At 38.4% G+C, this 25,664-nt stretch overlaps 1 protein-coding gene across 2 annotated transcripts in view; it reads right to left on the bottom strand.

Moving 5' to 3' along the window:
* The window catches only part of nrxn2a (neurexin 2a), an 82,331-nt gene that overhangs the window by 28,969 nt on the left and 27,698 nt on the right, over window positions 1–25,664 (bottom strand). For both annotated transcript variants that reach the window (XM_026329048.1, XM_026329049.1), the window contains 6 exons: window positions 24,884–24,910; window positions 20,760–20,879; window positions 20,292–20,673; window positions 19,339–19,529; window positions 18,808–18,981; window positions 17,824–17,943 (listed from right to left, as the gene is read on the bottom strand). In XM_026329048.1, coding sequence (XP_026184833.1) covers window positions 17,824–17,943; window positions 18,808–18,981; window positions 19,339–19,529; window positions 20,292–20,673; window positions 20,760–20,879; window positions 24,884–24,910 — 1,014 coding nt within the window. The remainder of the gene's footprint in view (window positions 1–17,823; window positions 17,944–18,807; window positions 18,982–19,338; window positions 19,530–20,291; window positions 20,674–20,759; window positions 20,880–24,883; window positions 24,911–25,664) is intronic.

Below are 25,664 nucleotides of genomic sequence, written 5' to 3'. Positions count from 1 at the left end.
ATCATACTGCAGAGGAGGAGCCTGATTTAGGTGAGCCGTCTGAGCTGTTACAGAGCGAACACAAGGGTATTGGTATGGACGTGCTCCTAACATAAAGACTCGAGTGCTACAACAAGCATGAATGATAGAAACCCAAATAGCTGTCAGAACGATACAATCCAGCTCACTACCTCACGCTTAGGAAACTATAGGCTGTGGTACGGTATGTAATTCATTTTGAAGGAATCAAGAGCTTGCATCAAAATTGAATCTCAAGCCTTTGTTTCCTAAGTGTTGCATTGTCATACATTTGCTGTTTTTACACTCCATATCACTTTCCTCTATTCCCCCTTGTCTGATGTGTTCACCTCTTATCTGTATACAAGTCACTCCTCTGTTGGAGAAGTCAGTAACTCTCTGCTCTCATGCTGCTTAACCATGCAGAACTTATTCCTGGCTATGGCTGATCTGAGTACAGAGGTATTCTGAGCTGAGTTTCTGAGCTGCATGGTTTTTTTTTTTTCTTCTGAGATGGGAAACGTGATGGGAAGATGAGTTGAAATATATTGACGCGGGAAAGGACGAATACATTATCAGAAATGCAGAGATAGAATCGAGAGGGACTGGAAGTAGAGGAGATGGAGCCAAATATGAGCAGAGAAAGAGATTGCAGGGGAGAGGTAAAGGGGGAGGAAGAGAGACTGCAGCTATATCAGCTAAATCACGGTCGATAGAGATATCAGCTGGGATTGCCAAGTCGGTTGAAAGGACACGCATGGAAACAGGAGGACAGAAGCAAGCCATGCAGCACCACCTCTCATAGTGACAAGAAGTCGACGCAGGCCATTACTCAACAAGGGGAGGGGGGTTGGGGCGTGTGGGAGAGGGAGGCTGATTGAACAGAAAGAACAGAGGAGGGGGGTGAATGCAAAATACTCTGGAATGGCAAGTGCCCCAGCAGCACATAGACATTCATCTGCTGGTATTGTGAACATAAATAAATTGAAACAAGCTGTGAATTTATTTACTTTTTTTCACATCTGACCAACCCAAGTCCCAGGGAGATTTTAAGCCTTTATGTATGTCCTCTTTTCTACATCTAGAAATCTAACTCTCAATGCTGGGAAATGCATGTCAGCTTATTAAAACGATTATAGCCATGATGCCATGCACTGTCTAGCTATAACGTGCAGACATATTTACAGTAATGCCTATTTGACGTGTAAACGCAATGAAAAGCACTGAGAATAATCCTCTGCTGAGGTCAACAGAAACGGTTTCATTTCCACTGTCAAAGCTTCAGTCGTTCTCAGTTTTACGCAAATCGTTTTCATTTGAAATTCTTTCTTCCGCACAGTCATGTCCACATAAAACGAGTATTTAATTTCTAGTATACGAGAAGTTGGTGTGGGATGATTTATGGCCAGTGACTTGGTCTGTCAGGTTCTCCGTGACCGTGATTGTAGGCCGCTATGATATCTCGGTGAGAACTGCCTGGAATGAAAGGCTTGCATTAATCAATTCATGTGCCTGGGGATTGCACTACATGGTGAAAGCCATGGTATCTGGACAATAACACATGGGAGGCTGGGTAACTGTTGTCAGTCAGGCATCCCATTCAGCTTTTTCTATTAAACCTCATAGGACAGACACCATATCTGCATTTGATGTATGGCAATATATTTGATGACGAGCTTTAGTTTTCAAATGAATTCCATTAGATATCCACTGGGTTTCGACAATGGATCGACTGTCATGTATCTGCTATTTCTGCTGTTCTAGCCCAATAAACCTTTGATTTGCATTTTTTATATTTTCCTACAGGGTATTTTAAACTTTTATTCCACTCAGAGCAGTTTTGCAGATCTCTATGAATTTACATAATCACATTATTTTGCATATACAGTATGGAATAACACATGGTATACAATCTGTGATGAGATAATACTTAAATTTCTTTATAGAAAAATCACAAGTCAACAGGTTTACGCAAACTTGCAAGTGACATGATGGGAGAAGACATGTACAGCGTTTTAAAGACTTAAGAAAAATAAAGTTGTGAGAGAAGATTTTTCACAGTCTTGCCCCAGGGGGTAAAGTAGCAGGATTAATCATAGCACTTTCAGATTAATTACTCATAATGCAAGCACCCTCGGAAAGGCATGGCCTGCAGTTGTGATGTTTGGTTGATTTCATTAGCCTCAAAGCGACAACACCTAAAATAAGGCTGGCTTAGATGGTGCAAGGAAAGGAGACAGAGTGAAAAACACAAAGGCAGTGAAATGCACAAGATAGAAGTTTATCTATAAACTGTATAGCTGAGAAAATTCTTTAAAAAAAGAAATAATCGGATAATTGCATCGGGGCACCAAGGGGAACAAAACAGAACCACTCTCACTGACTCCACTGTTTTATTTTATTAGCTGACAGCAATGGTAAAAACTCATGGAGATTTTAACTGTGTAGTTATGAATAAAAAAGACACACAAATGTTAAAGGACATTAGAGACATCTAGCTACACATAAGGTTGAGAGTTCAGGTTTAAGGTGGCCCTGTACATGCATCACCTTACTCACACACTATTTTCTCCTTCTGATTGATTAAACATGATTTTCCTCTTTTTTTTTTTTTTCTTTTTTTTTTTACCAACTTTGGTTTCCTGGCAGATTGTGTGCACCCTCATCTGAAAAGAAACTGCATGTGACAGTAGGTTCCATATTGTTGGCTGTGCATGACGCTGACAAAAATAGACCCCATTTGCTTGTTTTGCTGAGCTCACTACCCTCAGCATGTTTCCTGGAAAGGAGCATTGCTTACAATGTGGGGAACACCCCACAAAATGCATAGGTGTTTTGAATTTGAGCAATTACAATTTCTAAGTGTTAGATTTATGCAAAAGGCGTAAATCCAAAATGATCTGCTAGTATTGTCTACCTATTTCCATCACGGGGTCTAGCTGTGGCCTTCAAAAGTAAATTCTGAAGCAAGAGAGGAGGCAGTCAGCTGCCACCATCAAGGAAAATACAATTTTGCCTTGGCTGAGGTGCTTTTCCTCTTCACTCTAAAGCCTAATTTTGATGAACAGACTGAAAAAGCATTGGTGGGATAGTTGGCAATAGAGGAATCCCTGCCTGTTATTGGCTTGTATTGATCTACTTGTCTTGCTCATTATTATCAACATTAAAGAAAACACCAGTAGAAATTCATGAAGGATTTTACTGTTGCTATGACTGCAGACTCTGATGGAAGCTTGTGCAGTGTCCAATAATTAAGCCAATTTAGGAGGTCCTTAAAACGGGTAGAGGACAATTTCATGGATAGACTACAATTATCTCAGTCTCTCTGTACTCATGTTTCCCATCTATCTATCTATCTATCTATCTATCTATCTATCTATCTATCTATCTATCTATCTATCTATCTATCTATCTATCTATCTATCTATCTATCTATGTATTTCTAGTATAGTGAAAATGTAAATGTGTATGCTTGATGTTATAATCCTATGAGGGCTGGGCCATTAAATAGCATCAAACCGATATTTAATTTACTCATTATTCAATTCATTCACTGTAGTCAAACTAAATAAATAACCTAAATTAGCTACTTTTTTGTTGGGTTATGTCTTTGTGGCCGTTCATTACCAAGTGATACCAGATACAAACAGTGCAGCGCTCCTATGAAATTATCTGAATTGTCTGTATTATCATTAATATTGGATTTTATTTGAATGAAATTGCCAAGTGGGAGATATCATTGGTGTCAGAAATTCCTGCTATCTCAGCCTCAGAATTAGAAGTCAGGGGCTGATGTAAATGGTTTTTCCCAGTCAGCTATTTGCAGTTACGATATCAGTGATATGACAGGAACGCGGCATTATCTGCAGACCACACAAATGCTTGTCAGGAAGGAATTGTGAAAAAGAAAACATTGTGCAACAGTGCATTGCAGTCACTATGAGGCAACTGCAATGTGTCTATTGCACTTAGCATCATTTAGCACAGAGAGGACATAAATGGTGGCATATTAAACCACGATTACAGGAAAGTGCACCGTTGCCTCGCTGTTTCTCTCTTTGTGGTGCTGAAACTTTCAAAGTCTAACTTTTTCGGTCTCTTTCTGGCCACACTCTATCCGTATCCACACTACTCTGCTCTATCCACCACTACTTGCATTTTTGTTAAAGTTAAGAGATACTGCAAACCAGATTAGACAGGACAAACTGACTAAAAATCTTTCCCACATCCTTCCTGAGCAACATTCTAGCAAGTTGAAACCACACATCATATCTGTGACAAACAACTAAGTAGTATCATATCTTGGTGAAAATTGGCTACCATCAAGCTACACCTTGCCAAATAGCTACAATAGTATAAGTCATTACAGTCATTACAACATTTTAGGGATCAGCTGGAGCCTATCCCAGCTCCCTTTGGGTGAAAGGCAGGGGTACACCCTGGACAGGTCACCAGTCCATCACAGGGCCACATAGAGACACACAACCTCACACACTCACACTCACTCCTATGGGCAATTTAGAGTCAGCAATCAACCTGACATACATGTTTTTGGACTGTGGGAGGAAACCAGAATACCTGGAGTAAACCCAGTCAAACACAGGAACAACATGCAAACTCCACACAGGAAGGTCCCTGACGGGTTTCAAACCAGGAATCTTCATGCTGTGAGGCAACACAAAGCCACTGTGCTGCTCGCTAATTCAACCTGTTTTCTGAAATAGTTTCTATAACAGTGCCTGTTTATTTAGGGCAAAGAATGGGTTTTGAGACCTGGTCCTGATCCCAGGTCAACTAATTCTCCAACACATGGAGACCAACATTCATACTCACACCTACCAGCAATTCGGAGTCATCTATTAGCTTAATCTACATGTCTTTGAACTGTATGTGGAGAACCTGGAGGAGAACATGTCGGCTGTGGGTTCAAACCCAGAACCTTTATCTTGTGAGGCCACAGTGTTAACCACTGCTTCACCATGCTGCACTCAATGGGTTAAACTACAAACCTAAATTTACAGCACATGTTTGATGTGGCTGAAAGTGTTAGCAAATTAAAGCTGCTACCTATATACAGTAGTTTACTGACCCAAGTGGTCTTGGGAGCGTTTATATAAACTAAGTCAATTAACAACAGTGTCCATTGTATATAGAATCAGTTTATATAGAATCAAATGGAAGAGGAAACACACAGGTGAATCACATGTGATTCTTATATAATTATCTGATTTACTGTATAGTTGAATCTCAGGGTAAATGTATAACGGGCAGTATCTTTCTTTACTACAGGAAGAAGCTTAGCTTATCTTTTTATTTTTCATTGAACACAGTGAAAAGTCAGTGAACACTACCAAAAAGAAGTAGGGGCAAGGAAGAAAATATAAAGGTTTTCTTTTGCTGAACATGCAGAGGCCGATGCTTGGCTGTACAAGTAAACAGTGCGTAAAGTAATATTTAATAAAAGAAATTGCATCACATTTGCAACTCCACTGACATAAATATTGGTCCCTGTGATAGGGCCCATATCATGACTTGTTCTGTAAGGTATGCTCTTAGCAACACTACAAAACTTGACATTCTCATACCGTCTATGTATCTATAATTATATGGGTTAGTTACAACAGCTTTGCCTATTATTGCTACACAATACACAATGCTGCTGTCTACTGCCTTGTTATCCCCTGTTTCCCTAAAGTAATCTGCTGAATGCAAATTTTCTATGGATTGTGAGTTTTTAATAGGTTACAGAAGTGGGCTGGGAAAAGTGACGGATTAGTACATGGGCTTTTATCAGGCCACAGAAGCGGCTCCAGTAGCTGTAGACAGCAGCCAGTTGCACAGAAAAAAAAAAAAAAAATCACGGTTTGACCTCAAGTGTAGAAATCAATCTTATTTTGAAGCATATCAAAGTGATGTATAGTCTGCAATTTATAGTAATACCAAGCACAGTCTCTTTATCAGCTGCATGTGAGGCTGTTTTTTGCTTGTATGACTTGGGTCAATATGTATGGTGATGCTCCAAGGTGATATACTTTTATAAATAGGCACATGAGAAAAAAAAAAAAAACTCTTTATAAAACAAAATGTGTCATATATAGTGTGCAATTATAATTTTCTTTACCTAAATAACTTGTGGGGCTTTTCCCTAATTACAAAGAAAAAGAAGGGCTTATTTTAGGACTCATTTTAGGATAATGATATCACTACTACAAGCACAGGTGAGCTATAATTATCTGAATACCCAATAACTCCCAGTGTGTTGGTCTTATTTCTTGCCTGATCCTTGTGGCTGATGCAGTTGACTACATGGTGATTTCGTCCTGGTAGCATATTGAATACGTTACTAGTGTAGTGCATAGAGCCACATTGCATGTGCTCTTGCTTCCTAAATTCTTTATTACAGTGGGTTATAATTTTATCATATCCCAAGCAGAGGGAGAGCTCTGACTTTGTGAGAGGAGCAGCAAGTGAAAGATGTATAAGTGAGTGTGTCACAGTGTCTCTGAGTGTTAGAGAGAGTGACAGAAAGACAGAAACGAAGCCAGAGAGAGGCAGACTCTGAATCTAAAGGCCTCTGTGTCTGCGCCTATCCTTTATGATGTAAACTGAATGTAACCTTTCTCCTCTCACACAGCGCCTGCAGTAGGGACTAGGAAGCCTCCCTTCCCCCGGGAGCCGGTATAGGCTAGCATTCATCTGAGGCTCAGCTGCTGCGTGGTCTGGGTGTCAAGTGAAACCCACCATGTTCCCATGCAGACTGGGGCACAGAGGGACAGTCAGCGCAGGGTGGGGACTGTCCACTTGGTAATCAAGCCTAGACAGACCCTTTGGGGAATATCATCCTGGAAACAGGAGAGTGAACAGAGGCACTAACTGCCAATGTGATGCAATTTATAGTTTATCTTGCATCTCTACACACACACAGCGCTCACTGTGCAGAAGCACCGAGCCTCTTGGTGAGCCTCTGGCCCCACTTTTACACCATTTGTTGCCGTAATTAAACATGCTCTTGGTTACTTCACCTGCAGGCATATTATGATTAGTATTACTTCTGCGCTTAGTGACAAAGCAATTTTGTCAACTTTCATTAAATAGCTTTTATATGTATTAATATTGTTTCACAGTGAGCTCTTTAACAAATTGGCTGTTATTACAAACAGAAACTCTTGCCTCTGCAAATACAAATGGATCTAAAACTCTCTTCTTGTTGTAGATCCAGCCTTCTGAGCAGCTTTTATCTGTGTTATCATGAAGTCTGAAACTGCCTGTGGCTATTAAAAACCAGTCGTCACACCAAAACTATTTCACGCTGATATACAGTCTTCTTGGTCACTCTTTTAAGGGAATCTTTTAAGTTTTATTCTTTGCTTAAGATGCTGCAATAGCGGTTTTTCCCTTAGTCTACATCTGACACACAAAGTGAGATGAAGCCTTTTTGAACTATTTTTGTTGGGGTAAAAATTGTTAGGGATTTGTCTCAACACTTTTCCTATGAAGTGCTTGTGTATTATTGGAAAATTTCCCCCAGCCATCCTGCTATGCATGCAAGGTTTGATGACTGGACAGAGAGATAGAGCAATAGATAAATAGGGCAGACAGGAATGAACAATGCTGAAAATGATAGATATTCAGCAAACTAAGCCAGTTAGCAACGTACTCTAACTGTGTCATAAACGAGCAATCAAGTTCTCCATTATTAATTCACATATCTTAGCTGGGAAATAGTGAAAATTGCTTTCTGACCAGCAGCACATCTTTTCTGGGGCATCTCTGAGCCAGTAGCCTAAATTGCTAAGCTTCGTTATGAACTTGCTGCTGCTTGCATATTTCTTTCTTTCTTTTTTTTTAAATGACTAAATTAATTTAAAAGATGGAGAGCTTCTTCACTTTTTATGTGTGTTGCACTTATGTTGTTGCACTTGAGTTGCCTCTCTTGGCTTTACTACTTAACACTTACTTATAATTACTTAGGAAGTTTCACAAATACATCCAGTGCACTGCAGCTCTTTAGAGAAGAAGATAATACAAAGCAAATTCATTTTTATGCTAAAATTCAATTATTATTTATTGCTTATAGCTCTGTCATAGGAGTCTATTCAATATATTGTCCAAATAAATCTTTTCTGCTTGAAGGAGCTGTTGAGGATGTGGACAAAAAGTTAAGTTCCACACCAGCATAGAGTCATTTTCACTGCGGCCACTGAACATGATGCAGAAAGATGACACTCGTATACCAGGCACAATATGAGACTGTAATGTCTGTGCTCACTCAATATGTCCCGGCGTCACGGCAATAAAACATCTGCTCGGCAGGGATGGATTCTCCCAAGGTAAATTATTTTAGTATTATTGAATAAACCTTAGATGAAGCAAAATTAGACGAGGGAGAAGATCGATTTACCTGAACAGTCAAGTGTATTTGATTTAGTAGAGTATCGATAATGATGCATTTAGTTTATTCCCTTTTTTTTGTACAAGATTGAGATTCAAAATTGCCTATAAGAACAGTAAAAATGTATTATTATTTATCACTTCATGTGCTGATAGTGACAGGAAAAATGAAAAAAAAAATAGAGCTGCTGATAATGAACTGTAAACTAACTGTGGAAAGACTTTAAACCAAATCACTGCAGGCTTTGAAGGAAGCAGAGTATTTTTTTTTTTTTTTTTTAATTCATTCATTATGCCATGTAATGGTTCTATGGTAAATGTATTATTAAATTCACTAATCACACTGTATTAGGCATAATACAGAGCAAATACATTCAATAATAAGTACTTTACACTATGGTATATAAATTCCCAAAGAGTCAATATCATAAACATACTAGAGTAGTATAAATAGCTTATAAAAGCTATCATAAAACATGAAAGAATGAGTATGAGGTATGAATGTACAGCTCTCATGGTAAACAAGAATAACAAGCCTAACAAATGGTTGCAAAGAGAGTTAGACTCTATGTTGTCTCAGACAGTGTAACTGTAGTTTAAACTTGCAGGGCACAGTGAGTAATGAGTGTATTGTAGAGGTTAGGATATTTCTCCTATTTCTCAGTGTGACATTGGCAGAAGATTGAACTCCTTCTCCATCAGTCAGTGTTTGCAGGCTGAGTCATAAGAGCCCATGACTAATCACGAAATAACCTGTCGCATATCTGACTGAAACTGGCAGTGTGGCTTGTATTTTCCAATCTGTTAAACATGGCTTAACACACCCCGTGTCTGCATGCATTCTAATGAGCTATCGGCCTGCATTAAAATGATCCTGATCCGTGACACTTTACCTAAAAGTTGTGAGAGGTCATGGAAGCAATGCTTAGCGGCTTTGAATAACGAGCAGGTTTACGTGTAAAGAACACATTACTGATTGCTGAACATGTTAACTCTTGAGGCTAAAGACAGCATAAAGCCACGGGGTGCTTACAGTAAAAAAAAAAAAAAAAAAATTTACCCTGAAAATAAAAACAAAACTAAAAAGGCATGTAATACTCATTGCAATGAAAATCAAATTACTGTAGACAGACTAACCAGAGAATTTGACACACAGACATTGTGACAATCTGATGGCACTAAATGAATCATCTAGACATCATGTTAATTCATGGTAATCAATGAAATATCTGAAATACCTTTGTGATATTTCATTTTAGACCGAACAGTGACAGACATAAAGACATTTCCACCCCTAGGCCCCTGCCATTGATGAGGCACATGAACAAGAGGAAAGGAAAAAAAAAACTGTATTACTTGAAATATGTGAACCTGACAATGCAACAAGAAGAAGGTGATTGTTAAATAGGAAAAAAATGACATGACTATTATGTGTAAAGACATAAATCTCCAGGGACAGAATTATTAATATATTAATGTGTGCAAATCTTCTACTGGTTCTCATATTTTAGATTACAGATCGTTCGCAGCGATTCAGTTCATACAGTAGCATATTTTAATCACTGATTTTTACAAAATGCAAATAATAAAAGTCAATCTTTTTGACTGGAAATGCAAATCAAAAATAATATAACAAAGTAGCCATCTGGTCAGTGATAACAAATGTACTATGGGGAATAAAACTAAACACTGGAACATAATTTTAAAAGTCTGGAACAATATTGCCTCTGTTTCACTTAAAGCTGTTTTTTTTTTTTTTTTTTTTTTTTTTTGTATATGCAATTACTCACTGTTTTGTCAAAGGGTTACTACTTATGTAGATGCCACCAGGAATCACCATCTGTTTGCAGTGTGATGCTGCCAAAAAACATTCAGTCACAATAATGAGAGTATAGAGGTTGAGGTTAGACATCTTACCTCTGCTGCTATTTAATACATGTTCACTCTGCTAAACGCTGCAAGAAGTGATGCACTCTAGCATGTTGTATTTAAATGAGGTCAAAAGCACAACATGATCAAAATCAATCATGAGGACACTGCAACACAGGTTTAGACATAAAGGCAATGTGGCAGGTGACATTTAAATATAGTAACGCATAATATTTTGGGGAATATTGTGTTGAACCAGACAACACTAATAATATTAAGGTGTATTAAAAACTATTTCAAGCATTTCCAACTGAAGAGCAATCACAGCTGCTATGTCATGACGTCTGTAATCCCACTTTGTATTTAATTTCAAGAAGAAATGATTATGTCATTTTGTCATCTCTAATTTCTTTTAATACCATCCTCTGATATTTGAAGGAGAGGAATTCTCAAATGGATGGGCTCTAATTTGTTGTCCTCTCTGCCTGTTCTGTTTGAATAGCACAGCTATGCTCTGTTAAATGCCAGACACAAATAGCAGTAAAAGTGATGGTTTCGGTTGGTGGAAGGAAGCTATTTCAATAATCCCTTATCAAAGGTATGTGGATCATTTCATCTTTTTCTTTACACATGCAACTGCATTAATCCCTTAACAGCTTAATAAACAGTATGAGTCAGTGTGTCAGTGTCACTATGAGTCTCAACATAGTGTCCTATGAAACGCTGCTTCCCTGAAAACTAGTCACAGCATAAATCTGAATATTCTATTCCTATAAATAGAAATAGGATATTCAGATTAGTGATTAGTACTTTTTTTTTTTAGTATCTACACAGTAGGTCCTATCACATAATACTGCCCTTAAACCCATAAAATACAACACATTAAGACAACAAAGACATTTTAATGTGAGAAACTACAAGGACAAAAAAGCAAAAATAAGTCAAAAGGGCATTTTTCCCTCAGGTGCTTGACTTCGTTTCACATCTATGTAAATGTCAAAAGTGTTCCACTTGCCTAAAAGACTAAAAAGCTGTAAAAACGCTGTGAGTGGCCAGTCATTGACCTGTGGTGTACGCCATTGGAGAATGAATTTGCATAATTTTTATTTTGGCAAAGTATTTATAAAATGAATACAAGGCTTCCTCTGACTCACAGGTTAAAGTTTTATAACCCCGTAAGCTCTGCCAATCATTCATGCAACGCTTGAGCCTCTTCTGCCTCCATAATGTAGCTCTGGGGAGCTGCGCCAGCAGTCTTGGGCTCGGGGTATCCATCTGACTCACACAGAGCAACGCTTTGGCAAAGAGAGGGGCAGATATATTTTATGAGATACATTGTCTCTCTCGATGTTGACCAAAGCTGACAAAACCAGGTGGCTAAAAAATCTAAAGCTCTAACTTATTGAGACATTTAGAAGATGCTGCTCAAGCCTGCAAGATTTCTACATAAAGTAGATAAACTAATCATGTGTGTTTATTTGAATAGAAAATCAGCTTTGCTATCATGAAGCATATCCCAGTGCACAATGCTCTGTATACTCTGGACACACAAGTTGCTTGTAGGCTTTATAATGTCTATTTAATACAAAACTCTCAACAATGGAGACATCTTACAAAAAGTGATAACAGATCAATAATGTATATGCATGAATCCAGTGGAATGAATTTGCATTTACTCAGATTTCAATGTTTGAATTTAGTGTTAATCTGATTTATTAATTTATACAATTTTTACTGACTCTGCTCAAAATGCAAATGTACATGTGCAATTATATTGATTGAAATCACTCATTTTATGAATGGTTTTGAAAGGTAACTGACAATGATGGAGTCCACTACTGTATTTTTACTGAAAGGCTGTGAACAACGTATCAGGATATGACCATTAGGCTCAGTAGCCCCTTACTTAGGAGGAATAATGTGTGATCCTATAATGGATTTGCTTGAAAGGTTAATAGCAGGACTAACTAATGTGTATCTGCAGCCAGCAAAGATGGTGTCACCTCGGAGCGGATGTTAATAAAGTGAACTGTGTCGCCAAATGTAAAACCCCTGCACAAGGACCAAAGACGACATTTGCTCTGAGGAAGGGAAGAGCTTGTCATCATAACAATAACTCTCAACGTTGACTGCATAAAGTATTGTAGATTACAGAGGCATGATTCATTTCTATATGCAGTGGATAAATGTGTAATAGTGGGTAAAATATCATTATGTGAGATTAAGAAAGGAGGAGGAAGAGCTCAACTAGGACTAGGACCCCCCCACACCACACCACAGGTAAAGAATCAATGGAAGGTCAGACCCTCTTTCACGAGGAGAGCCTGTATACATGTATACATGGAGTATAGTCAAATATAGAGGTCTAACTTGCTCCATATGTATAACCAGGGAGCTTGAACAATATAAATGATTAGATGATCATTTCTACAGACTGTCATGCAGTTTTTCAAAGACTCAATTAATATAATAATTTGCACAAGCTGTACTGAATTCAGTGTTTGAGTGGTTGGGACTGTGAAATAAATGCCGCTGTTGGAGGTGCCCACCTCCACCTCTGCGTCCACCTACTCCCTCAGTCTGTTTAATGGTAACATTATTCGTTATTTGGCATTAAATATAGTGCATATACTCTATATCCTTATATCCACTTAAAATAAATAAGTATATATATGCTCCCTTTGAGCATGCACATGTCTTGTTTGCGCTCCCTTTGTGAGTGTGAGTAGGTGTAGGCTATATAGGTAATGTGATTGGATCCTGCAGGCCATGTGACTTATTTTGGGTGATGGTCTTTGTGGTGGGGTGGATTGATTTAATAACCGGAGTGGTGTTTTTCCAAAGTGATCCGCTGTGCCGTTCCATGTTTGTGTATACAAGCCACTATTACGAAATCAATCCACCCGCCACAAACAATAGACCGTCCCCAAAATAGATCACGTGGGCTGCATGATCCAATCACATTACCTATATAGGTTACATGCGCATGCCCACATGCATGTGCAAAAAGAGCGTATATGTGCCATTTAAGTATGCAAAGTCAGTTGTATTTAAAAATACTACAAGGGAATGACATGTAATTAAAAAGTGTAACATGTAAATGAGAGCAACAGATTTTTAAAATCTCGATGAGTGTGCTTTTTACAGGTTAAACACAAAGACAAACAAATAGGGCAACTTTCTCACAGACATGTCTACTTGATCCCAAGTAGAGTCCTGACCACACTCAAGTTTCTCAGTATAGTTCGGGTAGGTCACCACGTTATGAAAAGCAATGTGTTTTCTTGAGCCTCTGTCCCAGGGCACAAGATTAAGTCTGAACTTCTATCCTGGATTATCCTTGTGGCTCTGGGACACACTCATAATCTCGAATGTCTCCACCTGAAAAGGAAGGTCAAAGGAAAAATGAGATTTAATTGAGCACTACATTCACATTTTTCTGCACTTCACACATTCAGCTGTATCTCTACAGAAAGAACTGCTGCACTGTAAAAAATGTAAAAAAAAAAGAAATCTGACCTATAGTTTACTTCATCTGGCTATTGTACATAGAGTGTATTTGAACAGGTTTATGTACATTAACACCTAAATCTCCTACACTTTATAATCCTTTGTTAATTACAACTGTTGATGGATGATGCAAACTTCACCCAGCTCTGTTGAGGAAACAAAACCATCATAGGTTTGACACAAATTAAATGAAAAAGAATACAGTGCTTGCTATCTGGCACATGAAACGGGAAAGGAAGACAGCTGCTGTCTGCTGCTGTGTAACTGTACCTTGCCTCCATGCCTGGAGGCTACAGGCTCAACTTACAGTCTGCCTTACTACCGTGGGAATTAAACAATTCAAAAGGAAATGCTGACTTACAAGTAAATGGCGAAGGGTGGTTCCACTCTGCAGACGACTGCCGGGTGCCAGCACTGTGGTTATGTAAAGCCACGTCAGGTGAAATGTCATGTGTTTGTTATATGCGCAGGGTGTGGACTCACATGGTTCGGATGTGGGGTGGGAGAACCAAGTACGTAATGTTAACTTGGTGCTGTTGGACGTCATCATGGTTGTTATTGTCTTTTATGGGCAAAATAGTAAAATGAAATAAAACTTCAGCAGATGTTATGAAAAACGAATAGTACTGCTATTTGCTTTAGATTAGCACTAGGAAAATATGGAAATGTGTATGTAGTCATATAGATACACTACAGACGCTCATGCAGATTAGCTAGCACACACACACACACACACACACACACACACACACACACACACACACACACACACACACCCTCACACAAAAGCAGGTAATGACTATTCCAAAACAAACAACTACATCTGCAGAGGTTAATCAATAATTACACTCTTCATTCGTTTACAGAGAAGAAGCTCTAAAAATTGAGCACAGAACATCATTAGAAATCTCAATGACTTTGGTGATGAAACAATGACCTAGAGGTAATTACCACAGATGTCTGCAGCATACTTGGTTAATTGCTTTTTGTATATGATATAAATGTATTAATGCACAGAGCAACTGGGATTCTAGTGGTTTAGGAAGTGTCTGCCTCCCGATTTTGTTTCTTTTGAGGTTGCACCTTTGAGTGAATCAGTAAAGCACTCTCCGTTCTTTTTAATGCTGGTTTCTGGGAATAAGTAGCTGACCTTCTGGAGTGGAGCATGGACGTGGAAGGAGACTGAGGTGGGAGGATTGGATTATTTGTAAGGCTTTAATGCTGGTGAGATAAACAGAGTAGCACTGTGGCATAAACGAGAGACAATACCAATGCTTGTGAAATTATTGTCCTGCCTGCATATTTGTTTGTGTTTCTACATTACTGTCAGATTTTCCATTTGTTCTAACGACTTTGATGATGGCGCAATGTGAAGCATGGGGCTTGTTATTTCCTCAGAGTTAGACTGATGTATTGGTTTGACCTTTGATATCGGCCAGCCGTGCCATTTACCACTCGCATGATTGAGAGTCCTTCCTGGACGCCGCAAGATGAAAACCAAAAATGCTTCAATAAGTTGTATTTTTCTTGAAAATGTTGTTTTTGCTGTTAAGTGTTTGATAATAGTCTTGTTAACGCAAAAACATGTTCCAGAGTTTTTGGAGATATAAAAATGGAATATTTGAAATATTTACTGACGGCAGCTCCTGCCTAAAAATGTAGTATTTAAAACATTTTTTGAATGAATCATACTGAAACATCATTGAAATCGACAAGGTTTGTATTCAGTATCCTACCAACACCCAGACATTGCAAAAGAGCATTACTGTAAATACATTCCCATCTGCAACGCTCAGTTGAAAAAAGGGCTATGAAGGTCTAGCCTTAGGCAGCTGTTTGAAATTCGTGCTTAGATGATGTGCATCAGACTAGCAGCAATTACAGAAAATCCAGAAAGAAGATGGTTTTTATAACACATCAAAAACAGTGTTAATGGTGTGGCCTTGAGGATTGGGGTTGAACAACTGCATATGATCCCTTTTAATGGGATTCTTCATTAATACAGATCAAAAATGTGAGTTTTGTTTCTTGTTGTGTCGTGTCAAACCACACAATAAACAACATTTCTTGGAACACGCTCACAATATCTCTCTGTATACAATTCTCAGTGATAAACAATTAAGAGAAGAAGTCAGTTTTAAGAGCTATTGAAGGAAGGTGAACTTGCATGCACTGAAGTCACATAGTGACTGAAAAATATTGAAAAGAAACGCCTTTTTGAAGCTTTTTTTAAAAAAAATTACCCCTTTTGTGATAAAGAAAACAAAAAAGCCTGTTTAAATGAATAAGGATTCACTATGGGAGGAATAATATAGATGTGTTGTTGCAGTTATTTTTCACAGACCACACTTTCCTTTTTGAAATGCACTTCTAAAGTTATTACCGAAATTTATTAATCTGCTCTAGCCTGCAAATAGAACTATAAGCTAGGGCAGCTCTCCTGCTTCATCCAATACATTTCCTTCTTGGTCATGTAGAAAGTGAAAAGCTGCTTGAACAGCATAATATATATTTTATCCGGGTGCTCAGTCTTAGAACAGTAGAGGATATAATAGATAAAGGATACAGAGGACAAACTATTGATTTTCAGGCTAGATCAATAGAATACAGCAGCGAGCCCATTTGGCAGTGCATGTAAGTTTGAAACACAGGAAGCAAGTTGATGGAGGGTAGAAAGCAGCTACTTGAGAAAGTAGTTTATTTAACTTCCTTTAAGAATAATTATATAGTTACCCAAAGCTCCACAACAACAAAAAAAGTACAGTGTTTTCTAAAAATATTTAGATATTTCTTATATATTCCAATGTACTATACACTAAACCTACTGTAGATATCTGCATTCTCACTGTTACTATGAAATTAGACTCAAATAGCTCCCCCACAGAGTTACATGCCCTTTTTTTTTTATCTCTTAAAACAATATTGCATAATGTCACATTTCAATAATAATTACCACAAAGGCACAGTTCTTGTAGTTATTCTAAATGACTGCAGCAAATGAAGTTTAACTTGCCATGACCACTGGAGCAGTACGCTTAATGTTAATCTCTTGCTATTATAAGTATGAAAAGCTTCTGGTAAAAGTCAGGCTCTATTATTGTGGACATACAGGGCTCTTTATAGTGACAGCAGCAATCAGACCAGTGGTTTTTGAAATGTGGCACTTTCAACGTGTCATGTATTACTGTGCAATCAGTTCCGTGAATTAGAAATACAGTCCATTATCTTTGATGCAGCAACTGGTTCCAAGTTATTTGCATATAGTGTAAAATTAACTTGTAGATCATAGTAATTTGCTTAAAATGGGCCGTCAATCATTCAATCATTCAAAATCAAGCTCATGTGTGCTCCTACTGTTAAATAGGTTAGGTTATGTCACTCTTATGCAGTTTTACAGTGTAAGAGCAAAAACAATCAAATCAAGTTACACAGATTAGTGTTCCCCGCCTGGGGGTTGAGACACCCCCAAAAGATCCCGAATCAGATCTGAGCATGTTTTCACTTTTTTTTAAACAAATTTTTACTTTTGTTTTTATAAAATATTACATACTGTCACCTCTTTGGAGCTCTAAAGCCTTACAAAGGAAACAGTTCAAGAAAAATTGCTTTTGTCACAAGTACAGTAGCAGTTTTAGGGAACCACAAGCCAAAAGGTTGGGAAGCACAGAGTTATATAAGATTTATTTCTCTGAATATAAACTGAGGCTCTTCGACCAATCTTCAAGTCCAGAATTTGGGATAATGTGTTCCCCAGCAGCTATGACAGAATGGGCAACCAATTACCAACAGGCTACCACGACACCCACTGTGAATGTTTCTAAGAGGCCAGAATTGTATGTAATCTGTAAAGACGTCTGTCATGACACATTGTTACAGCCTTTAAACCAGCTCAACAATTCTCACAGTCAGTTCTATTCAGGATCTTTTATATTTTATGGGTGTTTTCAGTTATTGACCAGTTATTCAGTTGCGGGATCTGATCAGTTGCCTCATTATCAGTCAAGCAGACGTTCTTAATCTTTCTTTCCATTTAAATACAACACATCTGGCACTTACGGTCACTGCAGAACGGTCCCCCGAAGGTGGTCATGGTACAGTCACAGGAGAAGCCCTCCCACAGCTGCAGACACACTCCCTGGTGGTGGCAGGAGTCCTCTGTGCAGGTGGTGCTGGGACCTGCAGGGTGTTGACAAGGTGTTTCTCTTTTATTTATGCATTTTCACTGCTGACCAAAGAGAATAAATATGAGAACACGCTATGAGGCGGTCATTAGTGCAAAATCATTAAAATATTAAATTTTAAGATGAGGTTCTGTAAGATAACTATAGCATTTTAAAGTCAAAAGCAAAGCCATATAAAGCCATATATTTTGCCTATCCAGCCACTGCAGCAGACTACTGACACTATGTGATTGATTTTTTCCATCTATGTTTGTGTTATGTGACAACTATCACTACTCACTAACAAGCGTTCCAACTAGACTGACACTCTAAAGAGTACTGAAAAGTAGCCAGTCATTTTCTAATAATCTAACCTCCTGACTAACAACAACTCATGTTGGCTTATTTACAACTAGAAAAAAAGGAAGACACCTTTCGATTACTAAGATTTCCAACCTCAGGCCGATCTTTGGGTACACTTATATAACTTTTCTGTCATAATCAGTACAGTGTTTCCTGCTAAAGAAATGGCTACCTGGAGAGATTATTTGAGGCTTGGCAGAGCTCTGCACTCTACTGAGTGCTTTCCGGTTTGATTAAAATTCAACAAAAGCAGCTGGATTTCTTGACTGTGGAGTGACATTATTACATGTTTGTGTGTATAATCAGAAACAATAAAAATCACAGGATAAGTTCTCTGGCCAGCCATGAAGGAGCATTCTACAAAAAAAAAAAAAAAAAAAGCACTTTGAAAATCTAACAAATGTGGTGCAATTACTCACTCTTAGTGCCTATGATTTCACCTTTGCCCTAACAACTGCTGCAAATACTAGAAAATCAGATTATAGCAATGATTCACAGGTTTTTCACATTTCCTCACCCCCACAGCCACGTTCCACATCGCCCACCCTGTGGAGGGCATCAGCCAGCAGGTCAGGGAGTCTTCCATTCAAGTCCACAGATGCCAGGCAGCCTTTGTATCCTTCCCGGGATGCTATTAACCTGGGCAGGCTGCTGTACATGCTCTTTCCAACACCACCAATGTACAGTTCCCCTGTAAGATTCAGGAGTTGGTAAAGTCAGAATTTTTCTGTCAAAATCATAAACTTCCTCACAGCAAAGCGCATGTTCTAAAACCTAGGCTGGCTACTCATGCAGTGTATGTGAAAAGGGAAGAATCAGTAAATTAATAAACAATGTAAAAATGTCTGTTACAGAATTAATAAATTATATGATTAAGGCCATAGTTAGTGGTGGTGTTGGATGGATATATATATTTGATAAATGTGTTAGATCATGATTTGAAAACTGATTCAAAATCCATAATCTGACAAAAACATAAACCACGAATGAAGGCATTAAGTATCCACTATTTTCGAATAACATTCTGTCGATTCTTCAGATAGGTTACCTTTTAAATCCAGGTTGCGGGCTCCATTGGTGTGTTGTGTGACAGTGCGGGAATCGATCTTAAGAACATGCACGTTGTTGTTGTCACGGGAGATCAACACGTTGTGCCACTGGTTGTCATTCAGTGGCTTGTCGGAGTTGCCCTTCATTAATGACGGCCCGTTTCCCAAGTCAAACACATAATGAACGTACCTGCAGGACAACACCAATGCATACATTCACTATTTCACATCTAGTATTATTCCTACACACACAACATGACAATTACAGGTGAGCATTAACAATTTAAGGAGATTAAATAATTCAAACTCATTGTGTTGAACTGTTTTGTAATTATACCATCTGTTAAAGTATCCTGAAGCCATACATGGCCATGCAGCTGTGTACAGCTGATTACTAGTCTCTTTTGGTGATACTATCACTGAGGGCGCTAGAACAATTTTCTAGTACCTTGTTGTTCAAATTAATAATAAATCAATGTAAACACACACAGTACGGGTTTAGGCATACTACCGTTTTAAATTTGATCCGTAGACTGTACACTGTCTAAAATAAGATCTTGTTTGAATCAGTTAAGCAACATCCTTGATAAAACTGCTACACTTTACAGAAAACACTGCACGCCCTGAAACCTATGACAGAAGTGTTGGAAGCCATTTTTCTTTTGTGCTGTCATTGAAAGCTTCTGCTGCAGGCTCAGGAGCTGAAAAAGGCCTCCTGCTGACTAATTGCTTACTGTGCAAGGTCTGTGCAGGGTTTGACAGTGGCAAGCTACAATTGATGTGTTTGTTGTTTTCACTCTCTTTTTCGCAACCTCCCTCTGATATTCTTTCTTCAAAATTATATGCAATGAATTAAATATGTGGAATATATTTGTGATGGAGTCAAGTAACCAAATGTGCCTGTCTGGCCTGTATGTATATTACAGCTCAGTGCAAACACCCCAGCATTTACCCTTTGACCAGCTCCACCATGATGAAGTCGCTACCATCTCCAGAGTTGTAGAGCATCAGGCCATCGGGACTGGTGGTCTTGAACTGGAAGAAAAGGTGCATGGAGGTGTAGGCCTGCAATGTAGAGAAGGCCAGGTAGCTGGCTTGGGTTAGAAAGGTTACAGGATTGGCCACAATGTGCCTCATGCCAAATCGAGCATTCAGCTCGCAGTAGGAGATGTCTCCATTCTTGCACTGGTCCAGATAGAGCATCCCGTTGAAGGAGAGAGCTTGCAGATGGCCAATGAAATTTGAAGGCATCACAGAGATGAAATGCCGCTCAGTCATGATCCCTGTTTCAATATTGCTGAACTCCAGGCGAGTGTGGGCACCTGTCATGTGGCCTAAGAAGAAAAACATGCAACTTAAATTGCAAACATTTCTCCATATTTCTTCCTGTGCTGCTAGAGCAGCTTTGTTCCTACCTTACCTTCCACAGTCACATTGTCCACAGACAGCTGCAAATTCTTCCCACGCCGCACCACCTTCACTGTGTGCCACTCATTGTCATTCAGCTTCTCGCCTACCTGGAGTATCTCCGGTCCCTTGCCTATGAGGAGGAAAACATCAAGTGACAATCATACCAAATCAGCTCAACACACATAGTTCACACAAGTTCTCAATATGAAGTACTCTCTCGTCAAGGGCCCATAGATTAATTCATGCACAGTATCAGTCACGCATACAGCTGTCGACATTTACCCGAAACCAATCTTTTACCTTTATAGGGTCATTTGATCGATGTCCAATGGGGCAACATGTTAGGTATTATCTAAAGGCTTGGCTCAAACACACACAGCTTTAAGTTTTAGAATTTATGCACTATCTTCAGCCTTTTTCACTGGTTTCAAAATAGGTCACAGTGAAGAAGCTTGCCACTGCAGCACCGTCATCCCGAATCAGTGCCAATGCAACAGGCCGACACGGCAGTTCAAAGGAGTTCTGACATCACTTGGGAAACTAATTGGCCATGCCTAAGCTGACTGCGCCTTTAGGGGTTTGTCTGTCTAATTGAGCTCAGGGTGCAGGAGTATTACAGGGGACGTACAGAGGGCAATAAATGGAAAACATCAACGGTTTTCCGAACACTTCGCTGTTTCATCCTCAGGGAAATAAACTGCGACTGGAGACTTTGTCCATGGCTGCATATCAAGTGTCTTTACAGCACACCTCATGATACCACCATCCACCTGCTGAATATTGACTACACACTCCAGACAGATCAATCACACCAAATACTGCTGCCTCTATATTTGATGGATTTTCTAAGATAAGACAAATGTTTACCTTGTAAATCTCTATCATGAAAACAGGGGTACGGACGAGACTTGGTGTAATGAAAGAGGAGATAGTGGAACGCTTGATAGCAGGCACTATTCATCTTATCTTGAACTTCCCTGCTATCTAATGTCAGCGTCTGAACCCAAGATCCTAATACCAAAACAGAAAAACTCAAAGAATACTAAGGATTTTTTTGTGTTTAATTGTGTGTAAATACAACTGTGCAATTGTTGTTAGATTGTGAAAAATGTTATGCAGGACTGACTGATTTTATCTGTTTACAGGGCATGGGTAATGTACTGTAAGTGCCTGTTTTTTACAAGGAAAAAATATGGGTGGAATAAAATAAAAATGTTATCTGGCTCTGCTGCATCGATCTTGGCAATTCGTTTTAAAAACTGTCCCCTGTCAGTCAATGTAACAGTGTCATAGCAGTACAGTACTAAATTAGTGGAGTACTGTTTCAATAAAAACAATTAATATTTGTAGAACTAATAATATGATTAATGAGGTCATAATAAATAGAAATGTACACATAATAAATGTGACTGAGATAGTGATCTAACACTGCAGAGGGTAGTGAAATGGTGAAATATAAATATGTATTCACACAGACGTCTGACTGTAACCCCTTTGAAATGTGAGCTCCTTTCAAAGTACCTTTACTTCACAAGCGAGGAGCACATGTAAAGAGTCTGTTTTGTTCAGTTTGAGCCTCAGTTAAAATTAAATTTGATTAATATTTTCAAACAAAGAGCTTCAAAACCAAGGCGCGGTTATGCAGGTCAGCATCATGGGCGAGATGAGACTTTGAATGCAAGATGTGTGTTAATCAAAGCATGTTATGTTAATTTTGCAATTCTGTAGAACAAATGCCTCATTTCAAAAGTGTGCCATGCACCAATTATTACCTAGGTTCTAGGGAATGAATCAAGAGCACTGCAGCAACATTTGTTCTTACAACTATTACACTCCCACAGTGGATCCAGTTGTGGACAGCATCCAAACAGCTGCTGCAGATGGGCTGTCTCTTTGATGCCTTCAGTAATATGCTATACTCGCAAGGAAAGCTCGCCTGAGAAATCTCAATTCTCGATCCTATAATCATGTTGTAAGCTAATCCTTTAAAGCAGACAAAACAAAGATAATTAAAATTCACAATGCTGTCCATGGTCAAATTGTAATTATCCCCAAAGATAGCACTCACTAAACGACGATCATCTAAACCATTTAGCCAGATAATTCAGCAATTTAAGATTTGGCTTAATTTTCTGTTACCAACTATAAAATCTATTACTAAGCCATCCATCATCACATCTGCAGTATTAAGCTCCTCAGAGGTCACTGGTGTAGCGTGCATACAGTATAATTGATTAGGAACATGATTCATTTTGCACACACAGAAGTGCACAAGCCGTGTATGATGATACAGTGCCATCTGCTGGTAGAGACCAGAACTTGTTGGGCAGATATCTGGGAGATCACAGATTTACAACCCTCCTTTTAATAGGCCGTGTTCAATATATTTTCTTTGCTAGTCGCATGATTATTTATCTGCATATTTTACTTTCTAATATGTGCAATGAACCATTCAAAGTACTTTTCTCTCCTGCAGGTGGGTAATTCAACTGATTTACAGGGACAATACATGCACATCTCACACACAAATTAAGATACACATACTACTCACCTTGATCAGAGAAAAACAATTCAACAAAATGAACTGTTGTTTAGCCTCATTCATGTGTTTTTATGGGTCATAATTACTGTAACTGCAATTTAGGCTCCTTAGACTCATAAACAGATTTAGCTGATCTGCATCTCAGATCAACAGACTAAGATGAGACAAAGTTACAATACAGACCATTGGGTTATTGATTTTTCTATTGCAAATGCTCAAATGTCAAAATGTGTTTGACAGTACATAAACAGTTGTTGCAGTAAGTTTTCTTTTTTCTCAAGTGGTCATGAATACAATCTAATATCTAATACTGAGGGAGCTCTATAAATCACTGGAAATATTCATACATGAGGGGTGGAAACAAGCTTTCAGTCGGCACTCGATTAAATTGATAACTTTTATAAGAATTCATAAGCCTCTTCTCTTGGATGATCTGTATCAGAGTCATTCCACTGATAATAGCGTTTATCTATTTCTCACTCCACAGTAGCCCGAACTGAAAATTGAATGCCCCTCTCTATCAGGTGAGAGCTACAGTCTACATCATAAATTTCAATACTGCCGCAGTACAACCTACCTAAAGTAAAGTACCACTCCATTTCACAAAGGTATAGAATACCAGAAAATCAATTCTGCCTTTTAATGAACAGCATTATGTTGGATCACTCAAATTCCTCATGGTTCATGAAAATGCATTTGATTGATGCTGTTGTCTAAGCCTCACGTTTCTCAGACTATTTATTAAGTCAGTTTTTTTTTGCTTAGGGACCTATTCAACTTATTTAGTCTGCATTTCTGCAAAGCAAGACAACAAGTGACTGTTGATGTATTAAGAGTAGTCAGATTCAGACAGATTTTATTCAAACTATTTTGTTTTGAGAAACCAACATCTGAGAATCTGATAATTTATTCAAAGAATATTCCATCAGAGTTCCTCTTCTAAAACAGGAAGAATTGTCTGCAACAAGCTGTAATCTCTGTCTCACATTTCAGCATTTAAGCAGGAACAGACCTTGGCGATAGCTTTGCCTCATACTCATCTATTGATTAGATATCAAGCTAACTTTAAGTTAATCTCAGCCCTTCAACTGAGGTACAATTTTCCCGGAAACAAAATCGACTGAGCTCTTCTTTTCAGACTACAGATAATTGCTGATTGTACTTGAACTCTACCCAATTATCACTATGTGAGCAAATTACTCACAGGCAAATGAATGACAGACTCATTGGCAGCACAACAGCAGACTTACTGCATGACAAATTTTTGCTACATTTGATTACACCATTATTACAATGCAATAATAAGAAAATGTGCCTTTAAACTGTTGCTCTGGATTTCAAGAGCGCAGGATGTAAGGATGTAATTATATTCAACCATAAAATTGTTTGCCACAGCGAAGTCTCATTCTTGTTCTTCTCTTCATAATGATGCTTATGAACGTGCTAACAGCAACAGCAAACAAGGGGATTTGTGTGGCAGAATAAATGAATTCTGTTGTATTTCATAATGGACTAGAGCAAGAGGCATATGATTATACACAGTGCATGTTCTGTAAATCATGGTACAGTAAATAATGATAAGAAACACTTACTGAGATTACAGTCTATCCTGATACAATCTGGTGAGAGAGAGAGTGAGATGGTGAGATTAAAAGAAAAAAAGAAAAGCACAAAAGAGGAGAATATTTCACATCCTTCAAGGTACATTCTGCAGACAGTTCAGTGCTTTTCAGAGCCCACCATCCGGGGACAGACTCGAGAGTCTAAACCGCCACTTTCCTCCCTGTAGTGTACATAACATTAGGAAAAAAAGAAAAATCTCAGTGTGTATCTTGGGACTGCTGGAAGCACAACAGACCAGATCAAAGTGTTGATCAATAAGTGTTTTATTGACCATTAAAGTAGAGGTGCACCAGTATTATTTTTAGCATCGCTATTGGCTTTGATATGGGTGCTTACATTCTGCATCGGCAAATGAATTTGTCCGCTTCGAATACCCCGACTGGTAGTTTTACAGTACTAATGCAAGCTTTGAGGTAATTCAGCAAACATGTGCCACTGTGAGGCAGCAGACAATAGAAATGAAAAATGAAACTAGATTTGAGTGTCTTGTGTAGAGGCAATAATGAAGATTTTAACGCTGGAAAGAAAATAAAAACCTTAAAACTCAGCACCCAAAGAGCACAATGAACAAATGTGAGTAGTTACAACAGATCTATAGTTATGGCACTAAAGTTACTGAAACTATATGTAATATTGAGTGCTGTGCTTCAGGTAGCCTCCATACACTAGATACATTGAAGATATTCAAGAATGATAATGATATTGATTTATTTTGTTGAAGTCTGAAATCTACCAGAATTCATTGATATC

Source organism: Mastacembelus armatus, chromosome 14, assembly GCF_900324485.2.
Source record: "Mastacembelus armatus chromosome 14, fMasArm1.2, whole genome shotgun sequence".
NCBI classification, from domain to species: domain Eukaryota; kingdom Metazoa; phylum Chordata; class Actinopteri; order Synbranchiformes; family Mastacembelidae; genus Mastacembelus; species Mastacembelus armatus.
This window is presented reverse-complemented; position numbering and strand designations above follow the sequence as displayed.